At 36.5% G+C, this 24,053-nt stretch overlaps 1 protein-coding gene across 9 annotated transcripts in view; it reads left to right on the top strand.

Annotated features, from left to right (window-relative positions):
* Positions 1-24,053, top strand: part of LOC109108993 (cadherin-13-like) — a 355,177-nt gene that overhangs the window by 281,205 nt on the left and 49,919 nt on the right. For all 9 annotated transcript variants that reach the window (XM_042744284.1, XM_042744288.1, XM_042744283.1 and 6 more), the window contains one exon: positions 11,743-11,883. In XM_042744284.1, coding sequence (XP_042600218.1) covers positions 11,743-11,883 — 141 coding nt within the window. The remainder of the gene's footprint in view (positions 1-11,742; positions 11,884-24,053) is intronic.

Raw genomic sequence — 24,053 nt, 5'->3', positions numbered from 1 at the left:
CACGCTAACAACAGATACCACTGCACATGAAAAAGCATTGCTTTCCGCATCAAAGCATTGCCCTAGTTGTGCCACTGAGGTTCATGGAGAGTTTTACAAGTTGTGTCTATGTGGCAGCCCCAGTTGGGTATGTTACACATGTGCATTTTTCAGGCATGGAGGATTCACTTTCGGCTCAGGAAGGTGCAGGCCTTCCTGTGGATACTGAGGGGTTGAGATAGTTCTTTCCCATAGCTGACAGTACTTTTGTCACAGAGGAGATGTGTAGTCGCACATGATCAATTGTGTAACAGCAGAAAGAGGAATCCTACGGCATTCCCGTACACACAAAGCAAGAAGAATGTGCCAGTTTTGAAAGATGAGTATACGTCCTTAGTGTTATAGGTTTTGATAGTGTTCTGCTACAAGTTTGGAATCAAAGATAAAACTCATGATCTGAATTGCATCCAAAATGTTTTTGTGTCTGTTTGTTAATGGGGATTTGGGCACAGTCATTTATTTAGACATTTACATACATTCACATTTAGTCATTTAGCAGATGCTTTTATCCAAAGCAACTTACAAATGAGGACAATAGAAGCAATCAAAATCAACAAAAGAGCAATGATTTGCGAAGCGCTAATGTATAACTCTCAGTTAGCTTAACACAGTACACGTAGCAAGGTTTTTTTTTGTTTCTTAAATAATAAATAAAATGAAAAAAAGATAGAATAGAAAAAGAATAGAGCAATCTAGTGTTCGAGGCCTTTTTTGCTTTTGTTAATTGTATAATAAATAAAAAGAAAACACAGAATACAAAAAGATTAGAGAAGCTAGTGTTCTTTTTTTCTGTTTTTCTTAAGAAAACAAGCAGTTAGTAAATAAATAGAGTGCAAGTCTAAAAGGGGCACGTTTTAAAAAAAAATAGACATTGTTATTTAGTTTATTTTGAAGTGTAAAGTTAATTTTAAATTGAAAAGTTGCATGTGGCATGTTTTTAAGATAAAATAGTTTTAAGGTTTAATTGATTAATTATTTTAATTCATGGATTTATTGTTCAAAAATATTTTTATGCAATCAATTTAAATTTATAATTTAATACTGTGATGTCCTTTAAGTAAAAATATGGGTCAGAATATAATGTATTTAATTACATGTCCAAAATTACATATTACATATACTGTAGCATAGTACCCCCCCCCCCCCCCCCCAAAAAAAAAAAATCTTTAAATATGAAAACTGCTTACAGGCTGTGAGTCAGAAGCGCCAGACTGTCCTTGAAAAGATGGAACGGCCCCACTTTATAGAAACAGCCGTTGTGCACAGCCATCCCAGGTTCAGGAAACAGTCCTCAGTAAAATTCGATGCACACATCTGAATATTTCAGTTGAAATGTTCTGGAACAGTATTGTAAATACAACTTAACCACTGATTTCTAGTTGTGTCCTCTTTTGGAAGACCAAACAAAGTAGTTTCGCTTTCACAACAAAACACAGTGTCTCCATGACATGGCGGCAGCAGCAACAGTGAGGATAAACGTTATGCCTTCTTTCTTTGCGTGTACATTTGGGCGATGTTATGCAAATCTTCCCACACAGTGACATAGATGTGGGGCGTGTTTAAACGAGGTGTGTTTAAACATGTTTAAACGAGGCATTTTAGGAGGGTGTGGACGAGTCTTAAATTTATAAAGAATTTCTCTTTGGGTTTGACACTTTAGTCTTTGCAACTTTAGGGATCTTATCTATGCACAAACAGCTTGTAACACTCCGAAGAGAAAGGAAAACTTGAAATTGTATCATATGACCCATTTAAAGTTACCTCCGGAGGCTTCTTTCTTTAGAGCAAGATGGCCAGAATTAATTACTTTCAGTTTTGTGCAATAGCAAATAAATTAGCAATTTTTAGTTATTTCCCTTAATAATAAATTGGATGAGGCATGATTATCCCGTACATGTTAAATTAATCTCTGAATATGTTACAGGTAAGCTAAAAGCCATCAAATCTGTGTTATTTGAGGCACTTAGTAGCAAGTTGACAAATATCCATAAGCAGAACTGTATATTGGCCCAAACAAATGTTTTTTTTTACAGAGTTAAATTTTGCTTACTCTTCCAGGTTTGTGGTTTGGGGCCAGAATAAGCTGCCATGTAAACCAGATAACATTGAAAATTTGATTGGTTGATAGAAATGTTGTTCCAGGACCAGCAAGAACATCCATTTATATGTCCAAGTCCTAGCAACCAAAAACATGTAAATTAAGAAATCTAATCCTAATATATTCCCATATGACAGAACACAATACATACTGTATAGGCTCAATCTCAGTCTCGGTCGAAACCAGCTTTGGTAAGCAGATTAATCTGTCTCAATCAGTGGGATGGGAAGAATCTGTGCCCCCCGGTCCCTTAGAGACCTCCCCGGCCCCTGTCGGCAATATAACTGCTCCCCTGTGGTGGCAATCTGCCTTTGATCTGTGCTAATCTAATTAACGGTTAAACAGCAACACCTGTGCTCTTCAACATAAGTGCTGCTGCCACTTCCCAGATGGGCTTTGATGGCCATGATGAAACACCTCCCTCCCTTCCCTCTTCCCTTCTTCCTCCTCCTCATTTTCTACCCTCATCTCTTCAGTAGGCCTGGGTGTAATGGGGACTATTTCCTACCCATAACTGGACTGTAATTGACCGCGATTAGTCTGCGGTTGGACGATGCACTTGATTAGATTAGCCAGGCTCCGTTTTTCTGGTCTGTTTCTTCAAGCCCCCAAACCCCAACCTTGACCCCAATTAGCCCCACACACGTCAGGAGATTCTGCATCTCTCCTGCTTATCATGAGCTCATTAATTTGGTTGATGAGTTTCCGTAAATACGTCCGGGGTTAGGTGTCGGATTTGTGCTATGAGTCTTTCATGTAGTGCAAGGTGTCCTAAAAACTTCATCAGTGGCATAATCACATGCTTGAACACTTGTGGCTTAGTGGTTTGTGCATGTGTTTTGTTGAGTCTGGCTCGCAATCTGTACATCACTTCAAGACTTCTCTCTACTTTTCAGCCTATAAAAGTGATAAATGCTGTTTTTTTTTTGTTGTTGTTGTTTATTTATGTGGTAAAATGAATTATTTCTCTGAACTTTTCATCAATGTCTCTGCAATGTGCAATGTCTTGTTGTGCAAGATGTCCTGAAATATTTCAGCTGCATCATATTCACAGAGGCAATACGTCTTGTCAGGGCTGCGCCCTACTGGTTAGTGCAAGTGCTTATTGGGCTGAAGTGCTCATGTGGATGATGCAAGTTCAAATCAGCCAGGAATCATTCCTTATACCCTGTTTTGCCCTCTTTCATTTCAAATCTTTTTCTCTCTTTCTTTTAAATCTATACTATGTGCAATAAAGACCAAAGCACATTTTTAAAAGTCAATATCGTTTTTGTCCATTAAAATGTTTCTTGTTGTCATGGAAAAACAGGACACTGCTTGTAAAGAAGCACTTGAAAAGTGTTCAATGCCACCATCATGATTGGGATCAGTGTACCAATAACAAACTGAACTGTGTGAAACCCCAATGTGGGTATAAGGTGGATTTGTATTTTCATTAATTGCTGGGATCTGATCATAAATATGTGAAGCTGAATAGGAAATTCCAGAATCAAACACAAGTTCTTAACATTACACGATTGTCCACCAATATGCTCTCAGGATATTATATTACTGCAAAGACCATCAAATACATTTCTGTTACAGTGTCAATTCTGAATCAACTTTAGAGTTTATCTAAAGAAAACTCTATATCCTTATATGGGATTTTTAAATTACTCTTCTCTATTATTAAACTAGCCATTAAACTAGCCAAAGTATCTTAAAACACCAAACCAACAAACCAAATTGTGAAAAATATCATTATATTTACAGGAAAAGTTGAAGGGGCTTTTGAGATTTGAGGATTTTAACTGTTTTTTTTTTTCTTTTTTCTTTTTTTTTTCATATTATAAAAGTTAATGAGGTCTAAAACCTCATTGACTTTCATTGTATGGGCAAAAAAACTCCCCCCCCCCCCTCTTCTTTAGTGTTCCACACAAACAAAGACACTCATACGGGTTTGTATTGGCATGAGGGTGAATAAATGATGACACAATTTTCATTTTGGGGTAACTTTCCCATAGCTTAGTTATTGCATGTGCTCTGACAAATCAAACTGATGTGATACAAATTCATGTCTGACTGATACCAGTGTCCTGTTGTTCATGTCCTCTCTCTAATGATATTTTTATAAAATTCCCTGAAAGACAGATTTATTTTTTAAAGTCTACTGTGTTTTGATCATCTGTAAAATCAGTGATTGCTATGCAAAACCCTTCAAAGTCTCCAGTCCACGCTATTTCATGCCTTTAACCACATCTGTTATGGAAATACCTGTCCTAGTTCACAGCAACAGCATTTTGTGTGATATTAGGTGATTGCAACCAGGCTCTTTAGTTGACATCATCCCCTCCGCGTCTCTCCGGATGCCAGGATGTTGACTCAAGAGAGCCACAGGGCAGAACTTCTGTTTGAAATGTCAGAGGCAGGAAAGCACCAGAGATCAATCCGTGCCCTGTGTCACATGCACACACAAAAACACACTCTAAATCGAGACAAAAGGACAACAGATGAGGGGAAAAAATAAATGAGGCTCCCTCCGGCCTCTTTCATGGAGAACTCGCTTTTTGCGTTGACCCGGCACGCCACCCTTTCTATTAAAGACTTTGTTTTTGTAGAAGGCTTTGATCCTGGCTCCATAATCGTTTAGCCACAGTTGGTTGTTTCACACACACACCTTTTTTAACAGTATTATCACGGGCCAGCACATAATACTTTCACTGCAGCAACAAGTATTTTCATACGCAGGACCGTTCAATGACTTCTCTATTAATATTCAAGCACAGCCTCAGACTATAATAAATTGGGTTATGTCATTAGTGGGAAACGATATCTTGGTGTGTATTTGCCAAAGGGAGAGGAGTTTTAGGAGCGAGCGGCATCCTTCTGCGAGGCCATGTGTGTGGTGAAATCTGAATAGCTTTCCAAATTGACATGCAACGCTCGGATGATCGTTAATCATAATTGGACACATATTTGCATATTGCAGTGTCAGTGGCTTCGTCATTGGGATTGTTCATGCATTAGTGTTCATTTTTTAATGGCAATTAGTCTCCATCTCATGATTCATTTATAAAATACGCTGGATTTTTGAGCTCCATTAGTGGACGTCCAATGAATCAAGCGGCCAAGCGCAAAGAGATCCATCAGATATGACGGCTGTTTGCTGCTTTTAAGTCATCAGTGATTAGACGGATGAGAGACATGCTGAAGGAGGTAGCACATAGAGAGTTTTGCAGCAACTTCTAAAACACTACATAGTTGCATACGTGACTTTGTGAGGAAAATGGTAAAAAGATGAAGTGGTGAAGTGGCCGGAGCTCATTCAGCAGTGTGCATTGAAGCGTACTGTACAGTAAGCAGATTGGGTTGAATCTAGAAGTTAAATTAAATCACTGCAGGCTTTGTGAAGCTTCTAAAAAACTTTTGTAGGACAGAATGGGTTCATTAGGTATAGCATTTTACAAATTGCCAAATATAAGATTAGGCTGTTTTCTATTTATGTATTTTAAAGGGTAATTTATTCCTGTGATACCAAAGCTGAATTTTCACCAGTCATTACTCCAGTCTTCAGTGTCACATTGTCCTTTAAGTGTTACATTATCCCAAAGAAACATTTATTATTATTATTATTATTATGTTCATGTTGAAAACAGTTGCTGCTTAATATTTTTGTGGACACCGTCATACTTTTTTCTTCCAAAATGTTTTAATGAATAGACAATTCAAAAGAACAGTAATTATTTGAAGTCAGTAATTATTTGTCACTTTTTATCAATATAATGTGTCCTAGATTTAAAAAATAATAATAATAATAAAATGAGCTGAAAAAAAAAATTATACTGACCCCAAACTATTGAATGGTATGTGTATACGATTATATATATGATTATAATAAAGATTTAATTGCATTTTTGTAGTTGACTAGACATAATAGATTTGTGGTTGGCACATTTTCTCAGTTCAAAAATTAAATACAAAATGTTAATTTTGCACCTTAACAGCGCTACGCTATTGTGAGGTGAATCAAAAGTAGGTTCAGGAGTCCCAGAAGCAGCCTCTTGCTGTCTTAAGTATTAGCAGAATCATTTATCAAGTCTGGTGTGACCAACAACCCTATTGCTTCTTGAATTTAATTTATGAATTTGCAGTCAGGAATTGACTACGGGGGGGGGGGGGGGGGGGGGGGGGGGGGGGGGGGGGGGGGGGGGGGGGGGGGGGGGGGGGGGGGGGGGGGGGGGGGGGGGGGGGGGGGGGGGGGGGGGGGGGGGGGGGGTGTATGAGTTTGCAGTCAGGAATTGACTACAAAGGCTCATCATCACTGCAGCTGACGTTTAAGGGTCAGGAGATTCTCTCGAGTAACTCCACTCATGTTGGCTCCATTTCCATTTCACCACCTGACTTTCAGCCATCTGCAGCCACCCGCAAAACATCCTCATTTTATTTGCATCAGCACCCAGCCTTCTTCACATTTAGACAACCGTTTGTAAGCACCACGTGCAGGGCGTTAGCTGGGGATTTCCAGGGGAGCGAATTTGTGATGTGTTCCTGGGTGTGCGATGTTCAGGCTGACTGGCATTGTGACTCCCCTCTGAGCTCAGTGGGATACCGAGCCAAAGGCAATGTGCCATGATCCAGCAAGCTGCTCTGCTAGTCGGCTACTAATGTCTGTCTCACTTGGCCCAGACTGTAGTGCAAACATTTTGCCCAGATGAACATGAAAATCATGTGGGAATGTGAATGATTTGGTCGTTAGGTATCATCAGGATGTAATATGTAATATCTATGAAAGCTGTTTCAGCCATGGGATAGAATAAATAAATAAATAAATAAATAAATAAATAAATAAATCTCACAATAAGAGTTTATTTACATATTCAGACGTTTTTCTCTGAATTGCAAAAAGTCAGAATTTGCAAGATAAAAACAATATACAAACCCTCAGTTCTGCAAATTGAATTGTGGGTTTAAATATTATATGAAGGATTATATATAATTGCCACATAAATAAAAACGCCATTCTGAGAATTGCAAGAGGTTTATAACTCACAATTGCAAGAAAAAAGTCCTAAGCCTTTTTATTCCATGATCTGAAGGTCTGAATTTGAGATGAAGATGAACACTCAGAATTTAAACAATAAAAAGTCAGAATCAAATAGGAAAGAATCAGAAATGCTAAATGTAAACTCAAAATGAGTTGTGAGATGTAGGCTCAGAGTTATGAAAAAAAATAATAATAATTGCAAGACGAACTCACAATTGAGAGGAAAAGTCAGAATTTTGAGTTTATATATGACATTTCAATTTACTTATTTTTTTTCTCAGAATTCAGAGTTCATATCTCACAATTCGGACTTTGTCAGTATAAAAAAAGAAAAATATATATAATAATTTTATCCCTTGCCAGAAACAGGCTTCCATAAATATCTGACACTCACCGTGAATAAAAAAAAAAAAAAAAAAAAAAAAATACTTGTGTATCCATAGTGTATCCATAATCCCAAATTTAAAATAATACCTTACAATCATTAAAATTATATTAAAATTCTCATAAAGGATTATATAAAATGCTAAATGAGATCTTAAGATACCTTGAACATTAGTTTATATATAAAAAGCAAAAAAAAAAGTGACAAAGGTGTTAATATAAACTTGATAAGTTGATTTAAAATTATATTACAGCTCATATTACAGCTCATCATCTGAGCTGTACTGAAACATTCACACACAAAAAAAAAACAGCATTAAATGACACAAAGCAAAATGAGAGAAAAGAGCAGAGAGGGAAAAAATGGCAGTTTATTCTAGATATGACAGTGATATAAAGAAAGGTAATAAGAAAAATGGGGGGAGGGGGGTTGGAAAGGAAATTAGGATTACATTCCAAGGATTGAGTGGAAACACGAACCAATATAACGATCTAGATTGCAATCATGTACAGGTAGTATTAAAAACCGTCTGTGAATAGGACAGGATACATTAGCATATCTGCAACTTACTCCAACTTAGTTAAAGCTCTGTGAAACAACCCTTGTGAAATGGTGTAAGAAACCCAGCTGGAATAAAAGTGAAATACTATGAGGAAAACGAAGATGTGGCCAGCAGAAAGATAGAGAGATTCCCTACACAAGACAAACGGGTTATAGCTTTATTCATCATTTCAGCTTCTTCTTCTGTGGCTTTTGTATGGATCATTATGTTCTTGGGGAATGAAAGGTAGAGGGGTGAATAGACTGAGAGGTTGGGAAAGGCAGACAAAAAGGGGCTACAGAAGCATAATTATGACATCACATCTATTGAAGTGGACGAGGCGGTGTCTCGTTCAGCAGGTCAGAGCCAGTTTTGTCTCACTCTGCATATATTTCCACCTTCTAAAGCCTATATTACTTAAGTCTTTACACACTTTGGCCATGGAGAAAGCCTTGATCAAGGTGCTTTTGATTGCATTTAGTCCTTTTTTAAAATGAGTGCTATTGGATGGACGATATGAAATGGATCCGTCGTAGCGATCTGGTGTGTGAAATGAATGACAGAACTGGGGCACGATAACAGTTCTTATGCAATGTGAAGTTAATGTATTGTGTCTTGTTTCGCACTCACAGGCAGACCTGGGATGTTTCAACAAAATTCCAGATTGTTTTAACAGGTTTTGTATTTTTATGCCCTTCAAAAGCACATGAGGAGGTCACAGGTGCATCGGCGCGATAGTTTTGAGCGGGTGAACGCGAGAGATGCGAGACTCATTAAGATGTTGTCACGCTACGCGAGAGCTTCGTGCGAGCCTTTGACGGCACAGAGATTTAATCTGCGCTCACCTCCCTCTTATCCAGATGGGTTTCTCTTCTTTTTTCAACTCACAGGTCTGTGAAGTGCCATCTGTTTATCAGCAGTAAATAAGTTCTGAGTCATTCGTCAGTGACAGCCGTCCCAGCCGATCTCAGCCACAGGAAGCACTGCGCTTCATGGTGATTTAGAAAAAAATACTTCAGCATAATATGTCTGATGAGGTGTAAAGCCTGACCGTTGGTGGTATTAAAAAGTGCACATCAGTTCAGCTTGGAACTTTCATCTCCATTTCTTAGCTTTTCTTATTCTACGTCCTGTGAATTACAAGCAGTTTGTGTTGAATCACATCAACAACATAGTTCAGAAGTGTGATGAGTGTTTAAATGTTTGAGATTTTTAATTGCAGTTTTACTTTCAGGCAATTCTCACTAAAATAAACACACTCGCACTAGAATGAATTTTGTCAATTCAGTCGTTTCGCAACTTTTGAACACTGAATTTAACCTGAGAGTGTCATTCTAAACTTGTGTGAATCTGTCTATTCTATTCTATTCTATTATTCTATTCTATTCTATTCTATTCTATTCTATTCTATATTAGGTCAGGGTCTTAGAAGGAGATTATCAATGTTAATATTTCACGGTTGTTTTCTTTGAATTATGTATCTTTCGTGCCATTGAGATAAAATTAGTTGCTTAATATTTTAAATTAGTATTTTTTTTTAATTAGAGCTAAAGTGAATTGTTATTTTATTGTTATTTTTAGTATTATCTTTAATAGTATTATTTAAAATAATTATATATATACAGTATATAATTGTTTTAAGTTTATTTTATTTCAAGTAACATTTATTTTATTTTTAGTTAACTATAATAACCTTGGTCTGAAAAGAGTTTTACACATTCAATGGATCATTAGGTTTCTTTAAATACCACACCTTTTGTTTCTCTTTTAAAGATACTCCACTCTTAAAGTTTTAAGTCAGCCTTTTTTCTCCAAAAACTGCAATGTACTGTGTATTAATGCAATGTACTTTATTAATTGCAGCTTTGTTGGAATGACATACTTCTGAGCCATTATTTGAAGCCTGAGATAGCAAGAGTCATTTATACAGAGAGGCAATGCACCATGGGTAAATGACTGCAGCACGGGCCTCCTGGGCTTTATGTGAAACAGATGGATGAGTTTTATTAAGCATGTGGTACTTAACACTGCGCTGAGTGGGATTTCAATAAAGGAAATAAATGTTAGCATTAACAGCACCTCCCTGTGTAATGTGCCATCATGGCTTTCCAGTAGGGTTGACTTATTTTAACAAATGCTTGTTGTCTTGGATTTATGGATATTGGGCTTTTGGTCTGGAGAAGGTTTATTTCCCATATGATGAGTAGGTGGTGTTTGATAGAGATAAAACTGTTTCAACCAGTCTGAAAATTTGTTTTGATACATTTATACCATTTCCTCTGTGTCAGAAAAACCAGGTGTCTATATAACACTTTTGTGCCCATTTCTTTAGCTTATGTATTATTCATGCAGTGCTTGCATGGTATTTCTTCTGAAATATCTCTGAAATAACCTTGGCTTCTCTTAAAACTAAATTTCAGGAATTTGTTTTTGTTCGCTGTCTTTCACAATCTCTAAAGAAAACTATTGTATATAATATAAGTAAACTTTATAAGGAAAGCACATTTTGAATAAAAATGCTGACAATGGGGATTTCTGGTATGTGTCTTTCCCCTTACAACTTAAATACTTTATTCTTAAATATAGCCACTGGAATTTGAGAAAATAAACTTGTTTCTTTTCACACTATCTATAAATAATGTAATTTTGTGTAAGTAAATAAACGAATGCATAAATAAAATAGTTCATCTGACATTTTTAATATTTGAACATTGGAATTTGTCTTGTAAAAGCTAATTTCACAGCTAGTATTTTATGTTCATAAAATTTTTTACAGCTTGATTAGAAATGACTCACAATATAAATGTTCAGCTCACAACAGATATTTACTTTGACATGGTTTTTAACATGCAATTATTCATAGTTTTGGATCAATGTTTGTAATATATTTTAAGATTAAAAGTATAATCTTATATTTTAAGATTAAAAGATTAAGTATCCAACTATGTGAAGTATCCAAATCGTGATATATAGTGATATTAATATAAATCAGCCCTTGGGACAATAAATAAATCAAAAAACCTTCCTTTCTGTCTCACTCTTTTTCTTTTTCTCTCACTTCATATTCTGGTTAAGGACATGGCCTTGAAGGAAAGGTGATGTGGGTGTTAATTGACATTTGCATGTTTTCTTTCAGTATTACCTTTGAAAAGTGACTGAAACTTGACATTTATTTAGACTAGCACCTATCAAGGAGAGTCAATGCTCTTTCATGAAGCCTTTATCATTGTTTCAGGACCCTCCCCTGAAGAAGGCCTTACACAGGAAGAAGTGTAAATAAACAAAAGGATATTTTAGTCTTATAGATCACCGGTCAATCATGAGCAATAATTAACTTTTTGTACTGATTGACTTTAGTGTTTGAAATGTCAATGATGAACTGCGAGACTCTTTTGAGGTGACACCATGACTTCAATACAATGATTGGTGGATAAGATCTTAATTACTCCATTTTACCAGTTAATTTACAACGTAACCGCTCATTAAAAGTATGTGGTGCTTTTCAGTGCATATTGACAGCATCTAACCAGCACTAAAGCAGTCATGGAACAATTACTTGTTCTTCAATTAAGCCACTTAAGCTCTTATCACGACTGTACTCCCTCTATCCTGAAGCTCTACTGACTGTTCCCAACCATGTTCTTATGTGTCCACAGACTCTTCCAACCACGCAGTATGAGCTAGAGATTGTGGCAAAGGACATGGCAGGAAGTGAAGTGGGACTGACAGGAACTGCAACAGCCACCATCACCATCACAGACAGGAACGACCACGCACCTGAGTTTACACACTCACTGGTAGGAGGAACCTTTTTTCTTTCTTCCTTTCTTAATGTTATTCATTGACTATTCATGACCTGCTCCATATTTTCAGTCGTTGTGACCCAGAAACACATTGAGTTTCATACACTGAATGAAAAAGTGTCAGCGTTCTAATAATAGTTGTTACGTTTCTACTCCAAACTGGATATAATAATTAAAATGGCTGTCATAAACTTGTTTTTGAAAAAAAAGGGAACTAAATATTTCAAACAATTTTCGGACTATTTTTAGATGAAATTATACGATTTGTTCAAACAAAAATGTATTGCAAAAAAGTATTTCATGCTCACAAAGGCTGCATATATTTGTTTAAAAATACAGTAAAAACAGTAATATTGTGAAACATTACAAATTAAAATAACTATTTCATTTTAACATATTTTAAAAATGATTTTGATTGTGGCAAAGCAGAATTTTATATTTTATATTTTATATTATATATTATTATTATTATTATTATTATTATTATTATTATTATTATCTATGTTGAAAACAGTTGTTATACTTAATATTTTGATTAGATAAGAGAAGAGCAAATATATTTTGCTCCACAAATGGCTCAATGCAACTTCTGACTCAAAATAATAAAGCATGTCACATATATTCATTGATGCTTTAATATTGCAGAACTGCTCTATTGACTAATCAGCATCCATGATTATATCACTATCATTTTTATAACTGAACAATCAACCCTATAAAAAAGCTGACTATTGTACTAGTCACTTTCTTTTGAAATGATTTATAGTGGTTTGAAGCAGCTTGCAGTCCTTTACCATGAAGACAAACACCCAAACTTCTCAGTCCAGAAGGCCTTCACCAATCATTTCCAGTTGTCAATCACTCAAATCACGTGTTTACACACAGAAGCCCTCCCTGCTCAGCCAGGGCCTCAGCTTTTCACTCAGATACACTGACCTTGCCAGCAAAAGCCCTGAGCATCAATCACTCTAATCTCAGGTGCGCTGCAGTGACAGCTGTGATTCACAAATACTCACACACAAAGGTGATGGACTGGGTCCCTCTCGATCGCTTATCCTCCGCGACCTCCTGTTTGTGGTTTGAAGTGATTGTGTTATAATACTCAGGGCCTCCCCTGGCAATGATGGTCTGTCCGTCGAGGGAGTATATTGTTTGTGCGTGTATTGTTGTTGTAATCATAAGTATTGCTGGAGTTTTTTTAGCTGCACATTATAGCTATAGGCTATAAAATACACATTAGTCTTCTGCTAAACAGTCATAAACAGAGGCCACCACTGCCATTCAGCAGTATGAAACCCAGAGGGAAAGAAGACTGCACCTATGCTATGTGCAGACTTAAGCTGTGTGTCCATTTAAGTCCACCTGTGATGAATTTGTCAGAAAATGCTACACTTGCACTTTGCTAGCCAGCGGAGGGAAAACAACTATGCCAGGCTGATGCAGAGACACTTATTGTGAGCTGTATGGTTTTTTAGAGGAAGTGCCCTGGGCTGTTGTCAAATTCCTAGAGACTCACCCTCACTTGGCCCATTCCCAGGATACACTACTGTGCCAGGAAGAGGGGCTTTCTGACTGGTTGATGTGGCCACTCATTTGGGTTGCCTATTTAGAGTGGCTTTGACTATTGCTGCTGCCTTGCTTTAGGGTGTTCACTGTAAACACTAACAAGCTCAATATATGCAAATCATTTGCATAAAAAATAATTGCCTTAAAGTAGTTCAGTAATTTCTGTAAAAACAGTGTGCTCTTCATTTTGAATGAACTTCATTAACCGTCATTAACTAGTGGGTCTTTATTTATTTCAAATTTTAATGATAAGTGGAGATCATGGTTAGATTAGAAATTGGCTGTCATTAGACAAAACTCTTCTGTAAGCTGTTTAAATGAAAGCCAATATGCAGATTTTACTGTGTATAACATAGGGCTGTGTAAAGCCGGTCCCGTGATTAGTAGTAAATCTCCATCACCTGGTTTCAGATTGAGCGGCATACACTACACAGCGCTGTAGTCCACTGAGAATTAGGCAACATCGCATTCATAATCGCAGAGGAATCTCATTCGATTTCGAATGCGATATCGCCTAGCTTGTCAGTGAACTACGGCTCTGTGTAGTGAATCCCCCTCAATCTGAAAGCAGATGATGGTGAGTTACTACTAATCATGGACTGGCTTTACTGACGAGATGTGCATGACAAATGCATGCAATTAATTGCACAGCCCAAGTATAACATTCTAAATTTATATAACATTACTTCCTGAACCTATTTTCATAAAGTAAACATCTTGTTTTCTGCAAAGTCATCAGATCTGCATAGATAAAATTGATTTCAAATGAACTAAGGTTCACAATCAAAACTAATGACCATAATGGTGACTTATGAAACACTTATTTACTATAAAACAATATCAACAACATAAATAGAGCTACTACTTTAGATAGTGATATCTATGTGAACATTTCTAAGAGTATCTGTAATCTACATTCTCATGTCACTTTACCCTGCTCCTTAATGACAAATGTGTTTGTGTTCAGTATGTTTTTAACATCACTTTCCATTATAAATTTTCTCCTTTTACCAGTCTGAAAGGGTCTGAGTCAACTGTAGCACCTCCTCTTTGCACACACTTGAAAACACTCTTGACTGTGCTATGAAATTCTGCAGTAGGAAAGCCCACTGTCTCCTCACAGGTGCTTTTTGAGTGCAAGTCTCTGTTTTTGGCATCAGTCCACCCTACGAGACTAGAGAGCTGTAGTAGTGGATCAGCAGAATATCCCCTCCTCCTCCACTTAGACTGCTGTATCTGACAGACCTCAGTAAATATTCATGTAAAACAATTTTGAAAGTGCATTTTGAAATTTCTGTCCTTTTGAAAAATGCCTTAAGCCGAGTTCAGACTGCACGATTTTAGCCCAGTTTTTAGCTCGCCGACAGGTTTTGAGAAATCGCTGACAAATGCCCGAAATCACAGGCAAATCGGTGCTCATTCACGCGAGTGACAATAACTCAACTTGAATGAGAAAAAAAACCATCCTATATAATCGCCGATGAGTCGCCGACGCCCGTGAGATATTTGGCATGCTAAATATCTGGACTTGTTGGCGATTCAAAATCATGCTGTGTGAAAAGTGTTCTGACTGATAACTACCTCGGCGATGACCGACAGCCAATGAGAGAGCAAGATACAGAGCAGTGTGGAGTTCGGGGAGGAGTTATAGACCACAGTATCAGCAAGCATGGCTTCGTTTCAGAAAAAGGCTTTCTTATCGGTCTATTTGGACCCAAGAAATGGAAGACAAATTAATAGAAATTTGGCAGGAGCACCCGTGTCTGTTTGACATTTCATCTGAGCTATCCCAGTCTCACGTGAGAACTCCGGTCTTGCACGCGTGATATCGCGTTGTTTCCTTGTCACATCTCGCGTGTGTTTGGTTGTGAAACTTAGTTTGCGTGCCAGACAGAGTTGTCGGCGATTCTTCCTATTGTAAAGTCATGCAGTGTGAAACCTTCTGTCACCAATCCATCGTGCAGTGTGAACACAGCAGCGACTGAATGCTGGCCAAGATAGTCATGCAGTGTGAAAAGAACAGTGACCCGACTACTTTGAAAATCGTGCAGTCTGAACTCGGCTTTAGTTTGGTTTGCTGGTATTAGCCAACTGGTCTTCCGGCTAAACCACCCAACCTCAGGATTTAAGTGGATAGTTTTGGAAAAAAATGAAAAAAATCAATCACCATTTACTCACTCTCATGGCATTCAAACCTGTATGACTTCCTTTATTCTGTAGAATGCAGAAGAAATTTTGAGAAATTACATGTTACTTTCAGAGAATAAAAAACAAACTAAATTCCACCCCACAAATTCCTGAAAATCAGCATTAAAATAAATAAATAATACACTAAATACATTCAGCTTTTTACAGCACACACTGCTTCACCATTTATCATTCTGTGATAAAGCCCAGAATATTACTTGCCCCTGAAGTGAGATAATGTACTTCCTTATCTCCCACTAATTTTGCAAGAGAGCAAAAAACTCAAAATTATCAGAAACTCTAAATCTGTTCTTTTTAAATACAATTTCGAGAGAAAACGTGAGTAGAAAAACACGGCACCTTCTCACGTTTCCTCATTTTTTTCTTAATTAGCAGATGTTTCACTTTATACATTATCACAGGCTGGCATGTAGTCTTCCTCAGACAGATTTCAAGTATATGATCATTGCCACAGTTTATCAATTCTAGGTGGAACCATCTGGTAATTTATTCTAATTAGCTTGTCTAGTTCAATGGATGCATTTAAATAGTGTTATAAACAGGTTTACTTGTAGAATCCTCTTTCTATCTCTGCTCCAAAGTGAGACCCCACTTTAGTTCGTACTATTGTAAAACCAATACAACTCTTAATAAAAACTAACAGGCCTACACAATGAAGCTGTATTATTTATTTGCATCAGCGACACCGCTTCCCAGAGATCTTTTATTTAATATCTGGTTCTTTACATTGCAAATTGCTCTTCACAGTGAAAATCAATTGGAATTTAAACTACCCCATTGAGATCATATCCTCGATTGAACCAAGAAGATCAAGGAACGTAAGATCTGCAATTCCTTTTTTAATGACAAGCTGCCTGGGTTGCACTAAGGTTTTTTGGTTTTCCTTAGTTCATTTCATGTATTTAGCATCCGGGCCACCATTAAGCGTTTGTCTTCTAAAATAAATGTCTGCAGTCTGTGACAGGAGAATTATTGTCTGCCCAGAGATAATTCTGGTCAATGTATGGGGTCACGTAACAGTGTCCCGCAGCGGGAGTATTATTAGGATAATAGCAGACCTATCCACCCTCCCTCTATTATCTATGTCTCCCTGGGTCCCTCTGACTCATGCTCCCTGTTTCGGGATCTTGGAGCTATGGAGGGAGAGGCCAGAGGCTTTGCTAGTTGCCGCAGGTGGTATGTACATGCCCGCCCACCCTGGCACTTTGTGATAACTGGCATCTATTTCAGATGAACCCCTTCCAAGTGCTGCAGCAGCCACTGATCCGGCTTATCACGCCTGTCACTCAAGGAAAGTGACAGCTTATCTGAGCTGCCTCTCTTCCCTGCAGTGACAGCATGCCGCTGCCTCCGTCAAAATGCTAATGACATCAACAATGATGGCTACAAGTCCGCAACACGACAGTAACAGAAGTCGGCCCCGCTTTTGGGGGGCGACTCTGAACGGATGGCTGTTCTATTTGTACAATAGCCAATTGACTTTGCATTTACAAGGTCTCGTTCACAGCACACAGACGTGCTTGGGGTGTTTTTAAACATAGAAAAGGAATTCTAGTACTCACTGTGATTGACTGTGTTCCAAAATCTAGTGAGCTGCCTGTGTAGGCTGCCAAAGTCAACATAATTATGCTGCCTTCCGAGATATCTTGTTGTGGCTAAAGTTTAAGGCAGAATTGCATGTACCCTTTAAAAGAAGGCAATCCCAAAGTGCATTGAAAAAAGGTTAGTAAAAGGGAATGAGGGAAGTCTCCATTTATACAGTGCCTTCCAAAATTTGGAAATTATAGGGACCAATTCTCACTATTAGCATGCCTATTATTAACATATTGGCATACTGTATAAACTAGTAAAACTTAACTTAACAACTACCTTACTAACTATTAATAAGCTACAAATTAGGAGTTTGAGTCAAAAGTCATAGTTAATGGTTTGTTAATAGAAATAATTTAGACCTTGAAAGAAAGTTTGACCCAATAATCTTACTTGGTTTTAGAACAGAGCCATGGAAACTATTGGACCATATGTAGTAATTGGGCTGTAATCATTCTCACTATGATGGTTCTTGACCTTGGAAAGAGGAAATTAAGGAAGGACAGCCAAGATGTTCCCTATCACTCCTCACTACTCTGCTTTGAGACTTTGTTCATTATGTGCAAATAGAGCCATAGCTCAATCAATATTTTTATGGATTAAATCATTTGACTCCCACTCAGTTTTTTAGTTAATGAATGACCTTTTGGTTCTGCAAACAATCCTTCTTCATTATTAGTCTTAGCAAACTTTCTCAGTCTCTTGTTCAGTTTTTCCCCTCCGTTAGAAGAGCAGCTAATATTTCTAGATGCCAGTGCTGGTGTGAGGTGAACAGTATTGTTAACAACAGTATCAAAGTCAGTTTTAGCCTCCATATTATCTACTGTACGTTAATTTATGTCCCATTCCCTACTCTCTTAGCAAACCATTTCAGGAACCATCCATTGTCAATTCCCACAGCTACACCAGCAATTATTTATGGTCACGGATTCTTATTTCTGGATTTTATACTGTTTCTGCCTCATCTCTTCTCACTATTTTTTACAGTTCCTCTGCAGAATATTGAGTCTCAAACTGAAGTCATTTCTGAAAATGCCTTTCGGTTTTAATGATATTTATGTTCCATTAACAAGTGCTATGTATATGAATGGGTATATAAGTGCGTAATCCTATGAGGAATGTAACATGTCTTTGTCTTTGACAAATATAAATATATACAGTATATATTATTACCCATGGCAATTTTGACCCAAAAATTAGATAACTATGTTTGATAAGTAATCATAAACGGACTTTCTAATCCACAATGCACTACAAATATTGTCAAACACACGCTACAAAAATAACATTTTATAATAACATTTCTTAACACACATCATTAAACATTTAACAGATCATTAATTCATGTAAGATTAACACTTCAGTTACGAATTAGTATGCATAGAATATTCATATAAATTTATATTTGAACAGCTGATCTATTAAGCACAATATAATTATACAAAGTTTTATCTATGTATGTTTTGGACACTAATTTCATATTAATATCAAAGCACCACTATACATTATTTTTCCATGAAAATGAATAAGATAGCCATTCAATTAGAGCTTTAATTAATTTACTCAGAATATGCTAACACGTCATGTCAAGAGAAGGAAACCAGCTTCTAACACTGTGTAACCCTTTATCAAATCTGCAAAGTCATTTCAGCATATTTAGCGTGCATTAATATAAATTAATGTTTCTCATCAGTGTGTATGACAGGACTGAGCAGTCTTTCTGTTTGTATAATGAAAACACCAGACCACATTATAGTTGTTTAGCATATTTCATATTATGCTAATCTTTTCTTTGGAATCTCTTCATTTGCATTTCTGCGTTTTAAATTGTTTACAAAACATCTTCGTCTCACAATGCACCAGCTCACTTTGCCAGCTTGTTAGTTTTTTTTATTTATATATATATATTTTTTTTTATTTTTTATTTTTTTTTTTTTTGCATGTTTTGCGTTAGTGATTTTACTCATCATATGCTGCTTTTATACTACATCTGTTGCCATCTATATTTTCATATCCATCAAGAACAGACATATTCAGTTGAGGGATATTGACTGGATCATATTTTCATTTGTCACACAGTATGAGCTTGAGTACCTAGTATACATCAGTTAAGTAAGAGAGTTAAAAAGAACATTGCATAAAGCAAAAAAATAAAAAATAAAATAAATAATAAATCATCTTTTTTTAGGCAGTGAAACCCATGATTCTACTGACCTATAGGTGAGATACTGATATTTTGTCTCATTAAGGCACGTTTAAATCACTGATACAGAGTAAAAGTAACAGCAACCCTTTCTAGTACTAATATTCACTACTGAGAGAGTAAGAGAGTGAAAGATTTATTAACTATAATTTTCAAGTAGCAGATATTAGCATGTTTACAGTTCTGTTGTGGATGCTAAGTCAAAGCTTGTGAAGTGATGTGTGGGTTGTTTGCTTTCATTTGTCTCATGGTTTTCATTATTTGGTTCACTGAATGGTTGTTATATTTGAAAGCACTGTATTCAATATTTTGAATCAATTTGTGTCGAGCTTCTTATTGTTTGAGACTTTCAGTTACATTCGTAACTCTCATAACTTTATAGATTGAACCTTCAGCTCAAATTGGCACCAAGAAAGCATTTGAAAAAATGCTCTGGAATCAAAAACTACTCAGCAGAATTAGAAAAGCAGAGAACAATAGTTTATCCATCTTCACTTCATTAAAAAACACATGATGATCTTGTCAATTTTGTTGCTCAATCGGGACTTTAAGTGTGCTTGTTCTGATTTTGCAGCATTCATTTGAATGCAATTAACCAGACTTATACTAATTTCAGTTTCAAACTACAGTACATATCTGTATAGCGGTTGGAAAAGACCAGAAAAGACACCAGTTGATAACCATACACTTGATTTGATTAATTAAGTCATCATACTTTTATTCTTCTGCAGATGAATCTACAATGAGAGTTGCTGACCGGATGTTCATATTGCAACCTAGTTTTATGAATATTTAATAGATGGAAATAGTGGTCACATGTTTGGATGGTATTGTTGCTTAATACATAGGCCAGTTGTTAAAAAATACATTTATTCTCCAAAAAGACTGGATCATAAAAAAGTTTGTCTAAACACATTTTGCTGCAAGATTTTTTATACATTACTGAAATTACCTCATTATTTGGTAATGGAATTCAATTCATGTTTAAAAGAATGGTTAATGGAACCAAAACTTGAATCTGACTGAATCAAATGTTGAAATGCATTTGAGATGCAATCCCTTTTTATTTTAGCACACTGAAATATGCCTTCATTGGATCTGTTTGGAAAATAAATTATTTTTTTAAATTGTACTGTCACACACCATTACACACATATAAATGTAGTTTCTACCTAGTCAAATTATAACACTACATAAATAAATATAGCAACAAAATTGAGTGAAAAGGAATGATGTGGGAATGATTATCTTTATATTTTATCACTTATAAAAATAAACGACATTATGATTTCTCCCATTATCAAATGTAGTATTTATTTATTTATTTATTTATTTGAAATATTGTCACTTTTCAAACTGATTCAAATTGATACTGATAAACACTCATTTTTGTCACAAACTGCATCCCGTATAGATAAAAAACAATTCTGTCCGCTTAATAGAAGATGATTCATTTAACATTTCATCTTCAATCCTAAATGTTACACTACAAGTCATAACTCCAAGATTCTTTTATGAGTCCCATCTGTCCTGTGAAGTCCAGCTGGTAATTAATGAACTACAGAAGATACAGATACAGTTGTGCTCATAAATAAAATCATCTGTGTATGGCATTTTGTGAACATTCAGGGATTCTCATTTCATCTCAAAACACACATACACATGTCCTTAAGGATGAAGTAAATGAAGTAGCGTGTCAGTTATAGGCATTGCTGGATAACAGGAGGACAGACAAGTCTGTTATCTGTATGTAAAAATGTCTTCTTGCAAATCTGTCATATTAAGTAAGAAATGTGCAAATAAGCTCACAATTTGTGTACTATATGTCCTCATATATATGCAAGATTAGAATTAGCACATCTCAAATTATAGTGTATTTAAAATAGTATGATTAAGGTTCCTAAATGGTGTACAATAATTATGTAAATGTAAAAATTATAAACTAACGAATTGCATGCTAAGTTTATGTGGGAAAATTAACAATACTATATAACATGATGATCATGGTGGTTTTATGAATTATTATGTCACAATACTGATGTACTATCTTTTAACATGCTCAGAAGTTTGTACTTTTCTATCACAAGCAAAATGCATATTTACAGTGCATAGCAGAAGAAAACAAATTAGGATGCATCACTTCATTTTGCAGGTTTGGAATTTAGTTTAGTGTTTAGTTCGATCACTACTCTCACACACCTGTCTGCAATTTTCAAATGATCCTAAAAGACATTGATTTACAGGTTCAGGTGTGTTTGATTAGAGTTGAATCTAAACTCTGAAGAAAGGAAAATCTCCATAGGCAGGATTAAAACCCCTTGGCTGAGCAATATGCTTAATTAAATGTCTACACAATTCATTAGTCCACATATATTTTCTCTGGTTAAGAAAGTTTTGACTTAAGCATAATTCTTTAATTATTAATCCATTATTTTAAATCATTTACATAAGACCTGAAACCAAACTACTAGTGACGCAAGCTTGATTTAATGCATTGCAGAATTCCAAAATGTGTCAGACTGCCAATAATATAAGTCAACATTATTATTGGCAGTCTGACACATTTTGGAATTCAGACTTGTGTCTACAGTGACTTAAGTTATTCTACAGTGACTTAAGTTATGTGTCTACAGTGACTTAAGTTATTCAGACTTAAGTTATGCTAATATCTGCTTTAACACCCACCTTGGCAATGGTGGGTGTTAAAGCAGATATTAGCATAACTTAAGTCTTTTTAAAACTGTTAGCTTTGCATTTACAACCTCTCTTTAAAAGAATAGTTCAACCAAAAATAAAAATGTTTACTGATTACTCACTCTCGTGTTTTTGAGATATTTTTCTATTTCATTTTGTGTTTCACAGAACATAAGTATGTTTTACAGCGACATGAGGGTGAGTAAATGATTACAGTATTTTCATTTTGGGGTGAACTATGCCTTTAACATATTTTTCATATTTAGATCCATTCTTCAGACCTTCCCTCACAATCAGCATTAAAAATCTGGATGGCCCTTATTTATGTTTTTAGAATGTGTTACTGTAAGTTTTGGCAAAATAACCCATACTGTAGGGGTCTCTGGCTCCTGATGACTGTAGAACATCTCAGTCTGTCACTCTGAGAGGCTCTGAAGTGAAAGTGTGTGATTGAGGTTACCTGTGGCATTAAAAGGCACCTGTATCGTCTTCCACAGTCACATCAGGAGAGACTCATCTCACGACTCTCGCTCTCTGAAGGCTTCTGGAGTGCTTTCACCTTGAATGCGTTCCCAGTTTAGCTGAAGCAAAGTGTTAGTTTTTAGAATCTTGTTAAGCTGTGAAAACAGCGCGAAGGTTTTTTTCACATTCCCAGTTTTAGATGTGCAATTTGAGACGTGTAAGTCAGGCAGAGTTTCTCGAAAGGTCATGAATGTTGATTTGATTCCACGAACAGATGTCGAGACGAAGGGGGAGTTACAGTATCAGGTGTGAATTTTTTGAGCTATTTGTTACTAAAGCAGTAGCACAGCTCAAAACGAATCTCCAATGATGCCTTCACACTGCGCTACATTACTAATAATGAATGGCATGCCAAATAATCCCAGTCATTCTTGGCTTCCGGGTCTCACCACATCGGTGCCTCTGTAGAAAGTGATTTATCTTTATCTGGCCATACACTTTCTACCTTCCTCACTTTCCCTGTGTTCTGGTGATGGGGGGCTTTATAGGCGACATCTACCTCACACACACAAACCCACCCCGTTCCCTCAGTTTTGGGGTCTAGCCTCAGGGTTGATAACTTCTCTGTTTGTCACACTGCTGGTTGCATTGTGAACTCAGAGGGATTGAGGTCTTATCAGTGGTGTGGCAGGGCCAGGGTATCAGCAGCCAACAAAGATTGAATGCATCCATCTGACCGCTTCACTGCCCCAGATGATTAAATGAAACACGACCGGTCAGCGATGTGAAGATGCACAGCGTGAAGCTGTGTGGACATATTCGCGTCCCTCAGTAAACATTTGTGACAACCTTTGCTTAATTGTTTATTCCACACATGATAAAATCTTGGTTGATAGCAGGAGAGTATCTCTTGCCACTGTGATTTTGACAGTGATACCCCTGCAGGGCTCACTGTAGACACAAGCCTCTCATTGGAGCTGAAGTAATATGTAAGTGATGTAATCGCTTCGTGGCCTTCAGCAGACAGGTGCAATCTCGTCTCCTTCGAGACACCCACAGGTTTTAAAGACACGGTGAGCTGGGCTTGTGTTTTAGAAATGAAAAAATTAAATGGAGATCTATTTTCAAGAAAGGATGAAGCGTGGCTTATATGTAAGGCTGAGTTTTTTTTTTTCTTCTTTTTTTTTCTTCTCTCTCTCGTAAGGAATAAAATCACCGGGTTCTTTCTTTATATTACTAAATAAGATATTCTTATTGTGAGATGGGCCTTAGAAATGAAAAATCTATATTTTCAGGTGTAATAAAATGACTGAGGCTAGAAGTCACCACCTGCATCTACTGCCTGATATGTCTACAGCAGATTGTGGTAGCAGAACATTTTTACACCTGTGAAAAAGTGAGAAACTAAGTGTGAATGTTGTCAACGGAGATGTGCCTTCAT

This window comes from Cyprinus carpio, chromosome B18 (assembly GCF_018340385.1).
Source record: "Cyprinus carpio isolate SPL01 chromosome B18, ASM1834038v1, whole genome shotgun sequence".
In the NCBI taxonomy this organism is placed as follows: Eukaryota; Metazoa; Chordata; class Actinopteri; order Cypriniformes; family Cyprinidae; genus Cyprinus; species Cyprinus carpio.
The sequence above is the reverse complement of the archived record's forward strand: the minus strand, read 5'-3'. Positions and strand labels throughout refer to the sequence as shown.